Source organism: Myotis yumanensis, unplaced genomic scaffold (genome assembly GCF_028538775.1).
Source record: "Myotis yumanensis isolate MYYU_CA2020_CCGP unplaced genomic scaffold, mMyoYum1.0.hap1 SCAF_1, whole genome shotgun sequence".
NCBI classification, from domain to species: Eukaryota; Metazoa; Chordata; class Mammalia; order Chiroptera; family Vespertilionidae; genus Myotis; species Myotis yumanensis.
The window spans coordinates 50,919,854-50,937,304 of NW_027223752.1; the positions used below are offsets into that span (position 1 = coordinate 50,919,854).

The following is a 17,451-nucleotide window of genomic DNA, read 5'->3' on the forward strand; positions in this document are numbered from 1 at the left end:
TAAATGGAGGGGGGAAAGAGTTGTAATCAATGGGCATTAAGTCTCAGTTAAGCCAGATGAATAAGTTCTAGAGATCTTCTGTACAACATTGTCCTATAATTAATGATACTATATTATTTTAAAGGCAAAATAATGTTATAAATTTAAGCTTTCTACTTTTCACAGTGTCCTGCTTCTATTATGCTTTTGTATGCTACCATATAATAAATTTCACTGAAGTTGTATTTCTTCCTCAGGTGCAGTTGGTGAATAATCGGTTTAAAGGAGTCAAGTATTTCCGTTTGAACACTCTAGCCTCCCTGGGTTATGTGGTTGTAGTGATAGACAACAGGGGATCCTGTCACCGAGGGCTTAAATTTGAAGGCGCCTTTAAATATAAAATGGTGTGTGAACATACAAACATTTTTCTTTCAAAGACACATTTTCTGGTGCATTGTTTGGTGTGAAATCCCAGAGAGAGAGAGTCGGGGGAAGGGGCTGTGAGTGAATGAGAGAGTGTGTGTGTGTTAGAGTTTGGGGATGGGAGGGAAGATGCATCTTGATACTCACTAGGCTAGCTCGTATCTACTTGTATATAATTTTGGGGAGCTGAGATAGAACCACCTTTACATAGAAATAGCCTCTCTTCCTTTTTTGTATATCCAGCTTAGCCAGAAGGCAGCAACATTTAGCTTTCAGCATCCTGTACACTATTGAGAGGAATAATTGAGATTTGTTCTGTCCTCTGTGAAGAGAGAAACCAACTGGTTAGTGCCTTCCTTGTGACAAGCCTCTTTCTCTCTACAGGAAGCTTTAAATGCTACCTTTTAGAGATGCCCCATGTCCTTTCTGCTGCTTTGGGAAATGATGAGAATCCGATGTTCCTTTTGCACAGTAAGGCAATTACTGTGTTTGCCAGTGTATTGGACATGCTGAGTAAGACATGGGGATTTTCTCCCACAGCCAGTTCTTTGACCTTATGTTGTATTCTCATGTAAGTTTTTTGTTTTTATTTTTGTTTTTTGCTCAGTGAAGTGAGATTGTGTGCACTGGCAGGCCTAGTAATACAGACAGGGTGGAGGTGGTAGGAATTAAGACTTCATAGGACTTTAAAGAAATGGTATGTTCAGTTCTTAGAGGTATACTATGGGGAAACAGGAGGATAAGGTCTCAAGAGTGATTCCTTCAACTCTACTGCATTACATTTTAAAAAGGAGAAGTGAAATTAGTCAACCACTTAAGAGGGCTGATTTTTTGCCTTTGGGTATGGGAAGGCTTGTTACAAGGAAGATGCTGACTCTTAGCAGACAACAGAACAAATGGAACAAGTGGGAAATACCCATATGGTAAGGGACAGTTTGGGTTGCAGTAGGAAAGAAATTTATGAGTAAGGGATAACTAAACTCTAGGGCAGACTAGCAACAGAAGCTATAGGCTCCTATCTCTAAATACAGTTTTTTAAAAAGTTTTTTGGGCAGTGAGTTCTAATCTAAAAAAAACTACAGGTATTTTTAATAACTTTTTTTTTAGCTTCAAAAGCACTCTTATAATGAGACTTTTATTCATTAATCAGTGAAATGTTCTCTCTTTTTTGACAGGGACAAATAGAAATTGATGACCAGGTAGAAGGACTCCAATATCTAGCTTCTCGATATGATTTCATTGATTTAGATCGTGTGGGCATCCATGGCTGGTCCTATGGAGGATACCTCTCCCTGATGGCATTAATCCAGAGATCAGATATCTTCAGGGTATGTGACTTCCTAATGCACTTCTTTTGGTAATAAGGACAGAATTTTCGGTAAATTGAGGATATAAGAAAATGATGATTTTTCTGAAGTTTTACAAAGTTGGCATTATTATGGAATGTTAGGATTTCTGTGGGGGGTTTTTTGTTTGTTTGTTTTGCTTGTTAATCCTCACCTAAGGATTTTTTTTCTCCCCTGTTGATTTCTGGAGAGAGTGGAAGAGAGGAAGGAGGGGGAGAAAAAAAACATGGACATGAGAGAGACACATTGATTGGTTGCCTCCCCACATGCCGCTACTGGGGCTAAGGAACCTGCAACCGAGGTATGTGAACTTGACCAGACGTTGAACCCTCATCGTCCTCGGGCGATGCTGTAACCACTGAGAAAACTGGCCAGAGTGGTTTTTGTGTTTTAATAGCAATGTGAGATAATAGAAATATCTGTCAACTTGTGTATCCATATGAGCTGTATATTTACTTGTTATCTATTTTTTTAAAAACCACTTGTCGGCCTAGTTGGTTTGGCTCAGTGGATAGAGCGTCAGCCTGTGGACTGAAGGATCAGTTCTGGTCAAGGGCACATGTCTGGGTTGCTCACTCGATCCCCAGTGTGGGGCGTGTAGGAGGCAGATGATCGATGATTCCCATCATTGATGTTTCTATCTCCCTCTCCCTTCTCCTCTGAAATCAATAACAATATATTTTAAGAAAAAAGATGCTAACAGTTGTTAAGGGAGTGGGGATTATGAGTAGTGGGTTTTTTTATATAGGGTAGGGCAAAAGTAAGTTTACAGTTGTTCATATGAAAAATAAAACAATCATTAATAAATAATAATATAAGAATAAACTGTTTTATGTACTCATAACTATAAACCTACTTTTGCTCCACCCTGTATTTCAATAACATGATTTTATTTTATAGTGAAAAATAATTTTTACTTTTAAGAATAAATATGGCCCTGGCCGGTGTTGCTAAATGATTAGAACATCAGCCCACTCATGGCAGGGTCACAGGTTTGATTCCCAGTCAAGGGCACATGCCTGGGTTGTAGGTTTGATCCCTGGCCCCAGTTAGGGCTCATGCTGTAGGCAGCCAATGTTTCTTTCTCTTTCTCCTCCTTCCCTCCCTCCCGCTCTTCTACTCTCTCTAAAAAAGTCAATGAAAAAAAATATCCTCAGATGAGGATTAACAAAAAAAAATTTTTTTAAATGATAAGGTTTTATTTTGTTTTAATGTATATTCAGTTAATCTTTATTTTTAATAACCACAAGGTGAACTCTGAAAACTATCATAATTTCTCAAGGTTTATAGCTGTCAAGAATATAATTATAATATTTAAATATAAAAGTGTGTGTGGGAACCTTAAAATGAGGTAACTATTTAATGCTTAAATGTATTTCATTTATTACTTTAAATTCTGTACTGCCAACAGAAGCTTAAAAAAAAAAAAGATTGTTTTTTCTATATAAAGCTGACACTTCTAGGACATTTTTCTCCAGTGGCAGGAATGAGTTTATACTGAGGCATTCATATGTTCTAGTTCAGTCTGCCCTCTTAACAAACATGCTTATATTTCAACTAGCCCATATTAAGGGTTTGGTATACAGCATGCCTATGGAACAAAACGCTAACTGACTCACAAAGTATCAAGTTCTTGACCTTGGCACTCCACTTTGATTTTTTGAGTGTCCTGAGACCATGTAGCTCCAGTAGTGGAGCTAAAGCCTAATGATAATATTAGCCTATTAACTTGCAGTTAAAACCTCTTTACTAGCCATTCTTTTCTGGACCACACTTGACTATCACTATTGCCTTATGCAGGTTGCTATTGCTGGAGCCCCAGTCACTCTGTGGATCTTCTATGATACAGGCTACACAGAACGTTACATGGGTCACCCTGACCAGAATGAACAGGGCTATTACTTAGGATCTGTGGCCATGCAAGCAGAAAAGTTCCCCTCTGAGTAAGTTCAAGCTTTTAAATTAAGATTATAAATTTAAAATTTTATTTAATAGTAATGAAAACTATAGATACTGTAACCAAGACCAATATTTTATAGAATACTAATATGGCATGGGTGATTCTCAAAGCTGAATTATAGGCCACTTCCTATCATTTGTGTGGGGGTTTTTTTTTTACAAGTTATATTTGAAACAATTTGCTTGTGCTATAAAAGAAGTTTAAGTGCACTACTATTTAAGGTGGAAAAAATTTTATTTCTGCGTTATTTTACAAATAATGTTTATGATTTTTCATTTTCTGGGGACATGCCATTATTATTGACTAGAGGCCTGGTGCACGAATTCGTGCAGCAATGGGGTCCCTTGGTCTGGCCTGTGGGATCGAGCCGAAACCGGCTCTCCAACATCCCCCAAGGGATCCCAGATTGCGAGAGGGCACAGGCCAGGCCGAGGGACCCCACCAGTACACCATCAGGGCTGGGGAGGGATGCGGAAGGTTGGCCAGCCGGGGAGGGACTGCAGGAGGGTTCCAGGGTGTGTCCGGCCCGTCTCACTCAGTCCTGATGGGCCAGACCCCAGCAGCAAGCTTACCTACCAGTCAGAGCGTCTGCCCCTGGTGGTCAGTGCGCATCATAGTGACTGGTTGACCGATCGACTCTCTGCCCCCTGATGGTCAGTGCATGTCATAGCGAGCAGTTGAGCGGCCTAAGCATATCATTAGCATATTACGCTTTGATTAGTTGAATGGATGACCAGACACTTAGCATATTACATATTAGGTTTTTATTATATAGGATGTGTGCTAATATCTTAATAGGAAATTGTACAATGTTCTTTTTATTTTTTAAATCTTTCATACACATAGCATCTGGTTAATATTTTACAAATATATTAATGTTGAAAATGTTGAATCCTTGTTCTACAGTATAAGGAGGTTAGCATAGGTAATTGTGATTAGTTTAAAAGAGTTAAGTGGTTTTCTCAAACTCTATTTTGCCTAATCCTCTGATGTTTCCATTTCTCCAGACCAAATCGTTTACTGCTCTTACATGGATTCTTGGATGAGAATGTCCATTTTGCACACACCAGTATATTATTGAGTTTTTTAGTGAGGGCTGGAAAACCATATGATTTACAGGTGAGTTTTTCTACATTTTTTTTTTTTTGCAACCCCTGTGAAAGGGTTGTTCGACCCCCAAATGGGTTGCAACCCACAGGTTGAGAACCACTGGCTTAGCATGATGCTTTTAACATCTATTTTGTCAGATATGAGTATTGCTGCTCCAACTTTTTTTTTCTTTTCCATTTGCATGGAAAATGTTTTTCCATCCCTTCACTTTTTTTTAAATTAAATCTTTATTGTTCAGATTATTACAGTTGTTCCTCTTTTCCCCCCCATAGCTCCCCTCCACCCGTTTCCCACCCCCCCCACCCTCACCCCCCCCCCCACTGTCCTCATCCATAGGTGCACGATTTTTGTTCAGTCTCTTCCTGCATTCCCCACACCCCTTTCCCTCCTAAGAATAGTCAGTCCACTCCCCTTCTATGCCCCTGATTCTATTATAATCACCAGTTCATTCTGTTCATCAGATTATTTATTCACTTGATTTTTAGATTTACTTGTTGATAGATGCATATTTGTTGTTCATAGTTTGTATCTTTACCTTTTTCTTCTTCTTCCTCTTCTTAAAGGATACCTTTCAGCATTTCATATAATACTGGTTTGGTGGTGATGAACTCCTTTAGCTTTTCCTTATCTGTGAAGCTCTTTATCTGACCTTCAATTCTGAATGTTAGCTTTGCTGGATAAAGTAATCTTGGTTGTAGGTTCTTGCTATTCAGCACTTTGAATATTTCTTGCCACTCCCTTCTGGCCTGCAAAGTTTCTGTTGAGAAATCAGCTGACAGTCGTATGGGTATTCCCTTGTAGGTAACTGAGATTCTTTCTCTTGCTGCTTTTAAGATTCTCTCTTTGTCTTTTGCTCTTGGCATTTTAATTATGATGTGTCTTGGTGTGGTCCTCTTTGGATTCCTTTTGTTTGGGGTTCTCTGTGCTTCCTGGACTTGTAAGTCTATTTCTTTCACCAGGTAGGGGAAGTTTTCTGCCATTATTTCTTCAAATAGGTTTTCAGTATCTTGCGCTCTCTCTTCTTCTGGCACCCCTGTAATTTGGATGTTGGTACGCTTGAAGCTGTCCCAGAGGCTCCTTACACTATCTTCGTATTTTTGGATTATTTTTTCATTTTGCTTTTCTGGTTGGGTGTTTTTTGCTTCTTCATATTTCAAATCTTTGACTTGATTCTTGCGATCCTCTAGTCTGCTGTTGGGAGTCTGTATAATATTCTTTATTTCAGTCAGTGTATGCTTAATTTCTAGTTGGTCCTTTATCACAACCTCGAGGGTCTCATTAGATTCCTTGAGGGTCTCATTAAGTTTATCGGCGGTTTCTAGAAAATTCTTGAAAAACCTTAAAAGAGTGGTTTTGAACTCTATATCCAGTAGTTTGCTTTCCTCCATTTCTGTCATTTGTGTCCAGTTTCTTTGTCTCCACATTTTTTTATGTTTCGCTGTGTCGATAGAGTGGCTTTCTGTGCTAGGTGTCCTATAGGGCCCAGTCGAGTTTTTCTACATTTTTAAAATAAATAGTGATTAGTGTTTGATTACTTCAAAATACAATAAATTATGAAGTAAGGCCTAATTTCCAGCTGTGACCATTCTTTGTTTAAGAGAACTAAAGTAATAGGCCTAGTTAATAGTACCCCTAGTTGGATAAAAATTAAGATTCTGTTGAAGTCAGGCTGAAGACTGGCCTATTGGATTCCATGATGTGTGTATCTGTATCTGCTTTCAGTTTGTAATCATGGAAAAGATGGCAGGAGTCCATTTCTGTCCTCTTTTGATTTTCTTCTTCCCCTTGGAAGGGTGAGGAAATGTTACTTAATTACATTGTTGTGCAAAGGAGTTTTAGGACCTGATTGCATGGTCTTTTTATATATATGTTTTTTTATTGATTTCAAAGAGGAAGGGAGAGGGAGAGAGAGAGAGAAACATCAATGATGAGAGAGAATCATCGATTGGCTGCCTCCTGCACACCCCCTACTGAGGATCAAGCCCACAATCCAGACATGTGCCCTTGACCGGAATCGAACCCAGGACACTTGAGTCTGCAGGCCAGTGCTCTATCCATTGAGCCAAACCAGCTAGGGCTACATGGTCTTTTAATTTAATTTTATATTGATATTAGAGTAGAAACCAGAAAGTTATTACACACCTTCATTGCTCCATTACTCAAATAAAAAGGTTTTAAGAAAAACTCCTCCTCCTTTCTATTTCTTACACAGATTATATGCTCATAAGAAATGAAAAATATTACTTTTTCCTTTTTTGTTTCAGTAGGTAAACTATGAGGTAGAGCAGCAACTATCAATCATTTTGGTCCCCTTTACATATCAGCTTTTATTTATGTGATTTATGTCTATCAGTATTTCTTGTATAAGATATTAATACTATTAAAAATATTAAGCCTTGGCTGGTGTGGCTCAGTTGGTTAGAGCGTCATCCTGTGCACCAAAAGGTTGCTGATTAAATTCCTGGTCAGAGCACATATCCAGGATGTGGGTTTGATTCCCAGTTGGGGTGCGTACAGGAAGCTATCCATCAGATGTATCTCCCTCACATCGATGTTTCTCTTTCTCTCTCTCTCTCTCTCTCTATCTCTCTCTCTCTCTCCCCCCCCTCCCCCTTCCTCTCTCTCTCTAAAATCAACTTTTAAAAATTGTTTTAATTTAAAATATTTATTTATTTAAAGTTATTACATGTTAATGAAAATCACATTTTTATAGGAGAGGGGAGATAATGTTTGGCTTAATAAGGAAGACACCTGGATAAGCTACTTCCAATGCAGTTTGTTGTGAAATGTTTTGGCTAAAGTATGTGAAGAAAATTCAGCCTTACAGAATATATATTTAAGAAATGGGAGTTTTAGAGTTTTCAGATAATTGTGGTTATTCTTCTTTGATACCACAAAACTGGACAAATGGTAGTTTCTTAACGGTGGACTCTGAGCCATATCGATAAACTTTTCTTTTTTTTTTTTTTTTTTTTTTTTTTTATTTTTTTTTTATTTTCCTCTTAAAGTATTACAAAGGGTATTACATAAGTATCCTTTCCCCCCCCCCCCCGCCCTTGACAAACCACTACCCTCCCTTACCCCCCAGTGTCTTATGTCCATTAGTTATGCTTATATGCATGCATACAAGTCCTTCAGTTGATCTCTTACTCCCCTCCCTCCTGCCCCCCAACTCTCTCTGGCCTTCCCACTGCAGTTTGACAATCAGTTTGAGGCAGCTCTGCCTCTGTATCTATTATTGTTCAAAAGTTTGTAATGGTCTTTATTATCCATGAATGAGTGAGATCATGTGGTATTTTTCCTTCATTGACTGGCTTGTTTCACTTAGCATAATGCTCTCCAGTTCCATCCATGATGTTGCAAATGGTAGGAGTTCCTTCTTTTTAACAGCAGCATAGTATTCCATCGTGTAGATGTACCACAGTTTTCTAATCCATTCATCTACTGATGGGCACTTAGGCTGTTTCCAGATCTTAGCTATGGTGAATTGTGCTGCTATGAACATCTGGGTGCATATATCCTTTCTGATTGGTGTTTCTGGTTTCTTGGGATATATTCCTAGTAGTGGGATCACAGGGTCAAATGGGAGTTCCATTTCCAATTTTTTGAGGAACCTCCATACTGCCTTCCATAGTGGCTGCACCAGTCTGCATTCCCACCAGCAGTGCACAAGTGTTCCTTTTTCTCCACATCCTCTCCAGCACTTGTCGTTTGTTGATTTGTTGATGATGGCCATTCTGACAGGTGTGAGATGGTACCTCATTGTTGTTTTGATTTGCATCTCTCGGATGATTAGTGACTTTGAGCATGTTTTCATATGTCTCTTGGCTTTCTGAATGTCCTCTTTTGAAAGGTGTCTATTTAGATCCTTTGCCCATTTTTTGATTGGATTGTTTATCTTCTTTTTGTTAAGTTGTATGAGTTCCCTATAAATTTTGGAGATTAAGCCCTTATCAGATATGACGTTGGCAAATATGTTTTCCCACGAGGTGGGTTTTCTTGTTGTTTTGTTGATGGTTTCTTTTGCTGTGCAGAAGCTTTTTATTTTGATGTAGTCCCATTTGTTCAGTTTCTCTTTAGTTTCAACTGCCCTAGGAGCTGTATCAGTGAAGAAATTGTTTTGGCATATGTCTGAGATTTTGTTGCCTTTGTATTCTTCTAGAATTTTTATGGTTTCCTGTCGTACATTTAAGTCCTTTATCCATTTTGAGTTTATTCTTGTGTATGGTGTAAGTTGGTGGTCTAGTTTCATTTTCTTGCATATGTCTGTCCAATTTTCCCAACACCATTTATTGAAGAGACTATCTTGGCTCCATTGTATGTTCATGCCTCCTTTGTCAAAAATTAATTGAGCATATTGGTTCGGGCTAATTTCTGGACTCTCTATTCTATTCCACTGATCTATATGTCTGTTCTTGTGCCAGTACCAGGCAGTTTTGAGAACAGTGGCTTTGTAATACAGCTTGATATCTGGCATTGAGATCCCACCTACTTTGTTCTTTCTCAGGATCGTTGCAGCTATTCGGGGTCTTTTTTTATTCCAGATGAATTTTTGGAGAGTTCGTTCTAGATCTTTGAAGAAGGCCATTGGTATTTTAATGGGAAGTGCGTTGAATGTATAGATTGCTTTGGGTAGTATGGACATTTTAATGATGTTGATTCTACCAATCCAAGAACATGGTATGTTCTTCCATCTGTTTATGTCTTCCTCTATCTCTTTTTTCAACGTCCTGTAGTTTTCTGAGTAGAGGTCTTTAACCTCTTTAGTTAAGTTTATTCCTAGGTATCTTAATTTTTTTGGTGCGATGGTAAATCGATAAACTTTTCATACTCTGTTACATTATCATCTGTTGGATCTTGTACTTCAAATGGATCTTTTACCGTGCATTGGCCATCTGGAAAATTCTGGTTCACTGTGTATTGCCAGTCTTCTGAATATTGACTCATTTAATTATATAGTATTTTAAAACTCACATGAAAATTCCACTGATCTCATCAGAAAAGTCTCTTAAGTGCATATTGGGAAGCTCATGAACTAGTAGTGGTAGATGTAAGTTTTCCAAAATTTTAATTTCCTCTTAACAAAATTTATCATTGGCGCCTGGCCTTTGTGGCTCAAGGTGGTTGAGTGTCATCCCATGGACTCAACCCATCACACTCTGGCCCAGCGGTTGAGAGTCAACCTATGAACCAGGAGGTCATGGTTCGATTCCCAGTCAGGGCACATGCCTGGGTTTTGTGTTCGATCTTAGGGGGGGCGAGGGGCAGGCGTGTAGGAGGCAACTGATCGGTGTGTTTCTCTATCAGTATTTCTATTTCTTTCCCTTCCTCTCTCTGAAATCAGTAAAAATATTAAAAAGAAAAAAAGGCAAAAAAGGAATATGTACAACACCAACAACAAAACTATCATCAGCAACAAACACTGTCAGTGTTATCCTTGAAGTGACCAAGATCACTTCATTCATTTTTGAGAAAATGTTTGCCAGATACCCAAGTCTGAATCATCATAATTGTCAGCCATTCTTTCATGTTAAAAAGTGGCAGTTAGAAAGTGACAGTTCAGCTCACAACTCAGTTGCACACATTGTTTTTCTTGAGACATCTGATAGAAGTAATTTATTCGTTCTTTCCATTTCATCACACAGAATATTAAAAAGAAATCTACTCAAGGGTTGCAATTTAAGAAAATTTATTTCTAATTTTTTTGAGACTTAAGTAAAATTGGCATTTTTCCTTTTCACTGCAATTATGTGGTGGTGAAAAATACTATGACTTCTAGTACAATTTAATGTCATTGCCTTGATTAATACTAAGGCACCAGCACTATTACCATTGCTTTTGCATTACCAAAACAAATGCCAACCCAGGAAATAAAGGCAAATAATACTTCAGTATTATTCTGAAAGTAGTTTATGTGTCTCTTGAAAGGGTGTTTGAGGATCTAAGAAGTCTGCAGACCACACTTGAAGAACCATTGGTCTACACATAAATCCTGTAAGCTTAGTGGTATATAGGGAATTATAAAAAGAAGAGAGGGCCTTACATTTAAGTCTTTAATCTATTTTAAGTTTATTCTTATATATGCTGTAAGAAGGTGGTGTCATTTGTTTGTTTGTTTATTTATTGCATGTATCTGTCCAATTTCCCCAACACCATTTATTGTATAGACTGTCTTTACCTCACTTATGGGTATACTAGAGGCCCAATGCATGAAATTCGTGTGGGGCGGGGGGGGGGGGGGCCTCTTGGTTTTAGTTTAGAAACCTCTTGCAATCCAGGACCCCTTGGGGGATGTCCGACTGCCTGTTTATTGGCCTAAACTGGCAGTCAGATATCCCTCTCACAATCTGGCACTGCTGGCTCCTAACCGTTCACCTGCCTGCCTGATCGCCCCTGACCACTATCCCTGCCTGCCTGATTGCCCCTAACTGCCTCTCCCTGCCTGTCTGATTGCCCCTAATTGCCTCTGCCTGATTGCCCCTAACTGCTCGCCTGCCTGATTGCCCCTAACCACTCTGCCTGCCTGTCTGATATCCCCTAACCACCTCTGCCTCGACCCCCACCGTGGTGGCTTCATCCAGAAGGACGACTGGAATGACGTCTGGAAGGTTGTTCAGCTGTCCGGTCTAATTAGCATATTATGCTTTTATTATTATAGATATTTGGCCGAAACCGGTTTGGCTCAGTGGATAGAGCGTCGGCCTGCGGACTGAAAGGTCCCAGGTTCGATTCTGGTCAAGGGCATGTACCTGGGTTGTGGGCACATCACCAGTAGGAGATGTGCAGGAGGCAGCTGATCGATGTTTCTCTCTCATCGATGTTTCTAACTCTCTATCTCTCTCCCTTCCTCTCTCTAAAAAAATCAATAAAATATATTTTAAAAAAATAAAATAAAATAAAAATATTATAGATATTTGAAGAAACCCAAAACCCTAACTCAAAAGAATATATGCACCCCTATGTTCATTGCAGTGTTATTTACAATAGCCAAGCTATGGAAGCAACCTAAGTGCCCATCAATAGACAAGTGGATAAAAAAGCTGTGGTACATATATACAATGGAATATTACTTGGCCATAAAAAAGAATGAAATCTTACCATTTGCAACAGCGTGGATGGACCTAGAGGGTATTATGCTAAGTGAAATAAGTCAGACATATAAAGACAAAATACCAAATGATTTCCACTTATATGTGGACTCTAAAGAGCAAAATAAACAAAATAGAAGCACACTCATAGCTACAGAGATCAGACTGATGGTTGCCAGAGGGGAGGTTGGGTTGGGTGGCTGGGTGAAAAAGGTGATGGGATTGAGAAGTACAAATTGGCAGTCATAAAATAGTCATGGGGATATGAAGTACAGCATGGGAAATATAGTCAATAACATTGCAATAACTATGTAACATGCCAGGTGGGTTCTTGAAATATTGGGGTTGTAAAGTATATGATCATCTAGCCACTGTGCTGTACATCTGAAACGAATTTAAAATAACATTGAATGTAAACTGCAATTGAAAAATTAATTTAAAAAGAGGAGAGGGGCCTCTAGATAGGATGTATGTGTGTAATATCTTGGAGACGGTATGCTTTATATTATTAATCCTGTTGAAATCTTTGGAAGGAGATGTATTATTAAGTTCTTATTTTTTGTTTTTGTTGTTGTTAAGATCTATCCTCAGGAGAGACACAGCATAAGAGTTCCTGAATCTGGAGAACATTATGAACTGCATCTTTTGCACTACCTTCAAGAAAACCTTGGATCACGTATTGCTGCTCTGAAAGTGATATAATTTTGACCTGTGTAGAACTCTGGTATACACTGGCTGTTTAACCAAATGCGGGGGTTTAATCAATAGAAAGTATAGAATTGATCATCACATTTTGATACCTGCCACATAACATTTACTTCTGAAAGTATATTTGGTGCCATGCAGGCATCTACAGTTCATGGATAGTAATCTGATACTTTTAACCATACACACAGAAAATTGAATGACACGTATATTTCTAAGGGACCCAGCAATACCTTGAGAATTACTGAAAGAAATAAGACATTAGCACTATGTATCCATATTACCTTTTTTTTTTCACTTTTAATAGCATTATAAACCTCATGGACTTAATTAGTGTATTTTTACAGTATACTTCTGAGTTTGTAAAATATGATGATATTAGTGATTGGTTGGTTCAATTCCAGAATCTCTGACTAGTTACAGATTTGATAGCACTTAAATGTAATTGAATAGCTTAAGCTTCATCACTTGGGGTGTATCCAGCATGTTATGAACTAATCACTATTAAATCTATGACTTAACCAGTCATTAATGATTTTTCAAGGAAAACTTAGTGGCCTCCTAAAGACATATTTTGTTTCATTCATGCTCTGACCGGTTTTTAGCCAATTTTAACTGTACCTAGTATAAATAGTTCTCTTTGATGAAATGGCAGAGTGAGTTTTTCCTTTTCCTATATGTAGCATGTATTTAATTAGTCTTATAATATTGATAATTATAGGCGAAAAATTTTTAATCAAATGATTAGAGCTTAAATATTTACTGGCAATTTATTTTCCTTTAGGAAAAGGAAAAAGTACACATTCACTTGTCTTCAGAAAATGTAGTGGTGCCAGTTTCCATTGGGTATTTCCTTATTAAAATGTTCCAGGGTTTTAGAGAGAAGGAAAGGAACCTCAGTAGGGTGGGGAGACTAGGGTGTGGAGAATGACAGGGAAAGGAGAAGGCGAGGAGGGTCTGCTCAAGGACTAAGAAGTATAATTTGACCAACAGTCCTCATGAAAAAGTCTGGAAAGTAAAATCTAAACTCCTAGAATGTTAAGGAAACCAGAATTTAAAAATTACTCTCTTTTTATATTTATAGACTATAATGTTATTCAGGAGAGGAAAAGTTCCTTAAGAGTTGCTTTTATAATTCTAATTTTTTGTTATTTCCTTTTAGTTTAGAAACCTTACAAATTTAAATGATCTTGATCCTCTTTTAATTATTTGAGCAAAATTTAGATATTGTGAGCTTAAAATAAAGAGGTTTCCAGAACAACCTCATTACCATAAACTGATCCCCAACAAGCCATGTCTCTTTTTCAGTGCTCAAAGCCTAGAGCAGTTTCTTGAGTGGCCATGGCATTTCCTGGGTTAGCTGGCTGTCACAGAGCTCGTAGGCTTTCAGGTGCTGATTGGGATCTGTCCCCTAGAGTCTTGGGGTGCAGATGGGTTACATTGGAGCCAGTAATGGAGAAGGCACCCGAGTTTGACCCTGTTTATCACAGACCTCAGTGTTTGGAAAGTTGCTACAAGTATTTTGAAACAACGCTCTAAGGAAATTGGTTTGTTTTTTTCACTCTCTCTCTCACCACTACACAGAGGAGATTCCTCCCATAGAGAGCACAGCCTCCATTAGTAAGAATGGTGACTGTGCATCAGAGGTGGGCTTGATCAGTGAGGGCCAGGTGGGAAGTGGGGGAGTACAGAAGGCAGGGTGACCTGGTGGTTCTGTCCACGGGAAGGGGAAGGTTTTGCTGTTTGTGTATTTATACTGTATAATAGGTGCCACAATTTCCCCTTTTGTCTGTATATGTATTGACTTTCTTGTTTATGATGTTTTCCCATGCGAAGATTTGTTTATATTTTTTCAATGTTAAATTAAATTGATTTGGGTAACTTCTCTTCCCCAAGAAAGTATTTTCCCACAAGACTTAAGTATATATCTGATGGTTGAAAGTGGTTTTGTTTGTGAACTAGTTGGCATCTAAGGATCTATCCTTATATAAATGTAGAAATGGTATGGACAGTGGCTTTTAGAACCTATCCATTTGAAGCCTCTTACCCATTAAGACTGTTTTTTCAAAATAGCATCTCTTATTTTACCAAAACAAACCTTTAAAAACCGCATGCACTCTTGATTTCACAGGTTTTCCTTTTGCATCTTGCCTTCTATTTTCCTTCTATCACAAGGAATGCTTCTGTTATAATTCCCAGTCACTTAAATGCCAATCTCCTTCTATAGAGGGAAAATACCTGACTGAAGTCACTTGCAGAAAGAGAGCTTGACTAAATTTGTTTTAAACTGATGTGAAAAACATCATAGTCAATTCAAGCAATCAGTAGAAATATAACTAAAACTATTGGTCCCCTATTCAGAGGTAACAACTTAAAAGGCAGGAGTATATAAAAGTAGCAGCAGTTTTGATGAGATCCAAAAAGCACTAGGTTAAACATCAAATGGGGTTTTTGTAGGCTTGATAAAGGGGTGCACTTGATCAACCATTGGCAGGTATAGTTGCCTATGCATTGTTAAGCTAGTGGGTCTCAAAATCTAAAATTAATCTGGGACACTTAACTAAAAGAAATGGAGGCTTGAACCCTACTCTTAGAGATTTGGATTTGGTTTATTTGGGCGGAGACCAGGAATCTATATTTCTAAGGAGCTTTCCTGGTGGTTCTAGAGCAAGCCATTGGTGGGCTGCTTTAAGAAACTGTTCTGTAGATAAGGGAGTTGGATTAAGAAAATAATGGTTAATTTTTACACTGGACTGATTTACAAGAACCTAAAATAATAGTCAAAACAGCTGCTCACCTGTGCTAACTATCGGTCCCTTCTCACTAAAAGAAGCAGAAGGTATCATCAACTGTATCCCCTCTGTCTGGAGAGTCCTTTTGGAATGAAGGTTTTCCCTCTATGCTGTTTCTGGCTCGTTTCCAAAGCCTCATACAAGAGGATGAAGTCACGGTGCATGCGTTACTTTTTAAAAGAATGAGTTATAGATGATGATGCTTACTTTTTTTACTACTTGTTTTATTCCTCACGGAAGGTGTAGCCTACCTCTCTAACATCTTTCTCTCTTTAGGTGGAATGATTCCTATAAGATCTCTTCTTATTATAGAATCATACATTTTCAAGCTATTACATCTTTGATATAATCTAATATTCTTTGTTAGAGGAGAAACCGACATATATAAAGAGAAGAATATATACCCATGGCCAGTTAGTGCTCAGTTGGTACTAGACTCCATCCAGATGTCCTGACTCATGGTAGTTAAATATGTAGAAAAGGCAAATTTTTAAAGAAGTATTTATTAATATATTCCTATGAAACATTTTAAAGATAACATAAAATGGTTAATTTTTCCATTCTAAAGTAAATGCTAAGCATGCTTATTAATGAAGCTGTACTTCTCATTAGTATATGACATTCTGAAGTTAATTAAAATTGCTATACTAAATGTGTCTTCCTTGGTGTAGTGGGGGGATTTGGGGATTGGGATATAGAGTGCTTGCTTAAGCCTAGGAGCCCAACTTAGAGCTATTTGAAGTAAGAGACATGGCCCTATGTACACTAAGATGTGTGAGTGTCCATTCCTGGCAGACATAAAGGAATAAGGAAACTTAACTTCCCCTTTCCAACCCTCCCGGCCTCACTGATCATCCTGCAGCCTAAAATACGGAGACCTGTCAGTGCAAGGTGCTGGCTCCTGCTTGCTTGTCAAGCGCCAGCTCTAGGTAATCATTTCAGAAGTCCCTTACAGACAGAGAAAAAGTAGTGTTCGTGTGTTTGTTTTTAAATAACCCAAATACAAATTTTGTTTGTATTCAGCACAATTGGAGTTCAGGTCTTTAAATTTAGAACATAAAGTGCCTGCTGTTTTAAGCATTGACTTGTACAAAAAGAATTGCATGTCTCACACCAGTAAGTTTATGGGTTTTCTCATTTTCAGCTACATAGCTTTTAATCATGTAAAGCAAAACATTAGTTTTGTCGCATTTTATTACAGGTTCTTTGTTGCAATAAAGATGCTGCTAAAATTAATTGATGTAAACGTTCCTTTTCCCCCTGTTCCCCATTTGTACAATGTTGCCTTGATTAGTGACAACTGTGGAGTGATGAATACACATGAACAAGGTCATGTGCTTGCAGTGGAGAAGGGAGACTGTAGGTGATTACATGGAGCTTCTAGTCCTATAAACACAAACCAAAGAGGTGTGCAGAGATTGCTTTGTACCTGCGAGTGGTTCCCAGCACCAGCAGTTAGTACTGCCACGGGAGGTGGAGCTTGTGATTAGCATATCCCCCAGAGCAGCTAGCTGCGAGTTTCTTGGAAATGCCACTCAGGATTGATAGTGGTTTCTGCACATTCCCCGGGAAATTTTAAGGGAGTTCAGTGTAATGCTTTTTTCGTATTTTTCTTTGACAACTCTCTGGTCTTTTGAAGCTGTACTAGAGAAAGGGTGGGGGGAAATAAGCAGATAAACTCCTCTAAAATTAGTACACTTTGGCTTGTCTGATAATCTTTCCAGAACAGACCCTATAACCCTCTGAAGTGTGCAAAATATTGCGTGAATGAATGGAGGTATGTTCTCAGAAGAAGGGCTTTGACTTTATCAGATTCACAAAAGGATATTGTACTGAAAGAACCACTGCTATCTACACTAATAAAAGAGAAACATGGTAATTAGCGTACGACCGCTACCCTTTTCATTGGCTAATCAGTGAGTATATGCAAATTAACTGTCAGCCAAGATGGCGGCTGGCAGCCAGGCACTGAAGCGAGCATGAGGCTTGCTTGCTGCGGACTCCAACGTTCCCCGTTCCCCGCCTCACTTGCCGGCCTCTCAACTGCA

At 38.5% G+C, this 17,451-nt stretch overlaps 1 protein-coding gene across 3 annotated transcripts in view; it reads left to right on the top strand.

Moving 5' to 3' along the window:
• The window catches only part of DPP8 (dipeptidyl peptidase 8), a 69,660-nt gene extending 53,021 nt beyond the window's left edge, over positions 1–16,639 (top strand). The window contains exons 17-21 of one of the 3 annotated variants that reach the window (XM_070420710.1): positions 237–383; positions 1,578–1,730; positions 3,549–3,691; positions 4,716–4,827; positions 12,486–16,639. In XM_070420710.1, the coding sequence (XP_070276811.1) occupies positions 237–383; positions 1,578–1,730; positions 3,549–3,691; positions 4,716–4,827; positions 12,486–12,608 (678 nt within the window). In that variant the 3' untranslated portion in view covers positions 12,609–16,639. Of the gene's footprint in view, positions 1–236; positions 384–786; positions 1,552–1,577; positions 1,731–3,548; positions 3,692–4,715; positions 4,828–12,485 lie in introns of those variants that run through there. The other 2 variants (XM_070420719.1, XM_070420729.1) reach the window with 2 other exon arrangements.
• Positions 16,640–17,451: the final 812 nt, after the last annotated feature.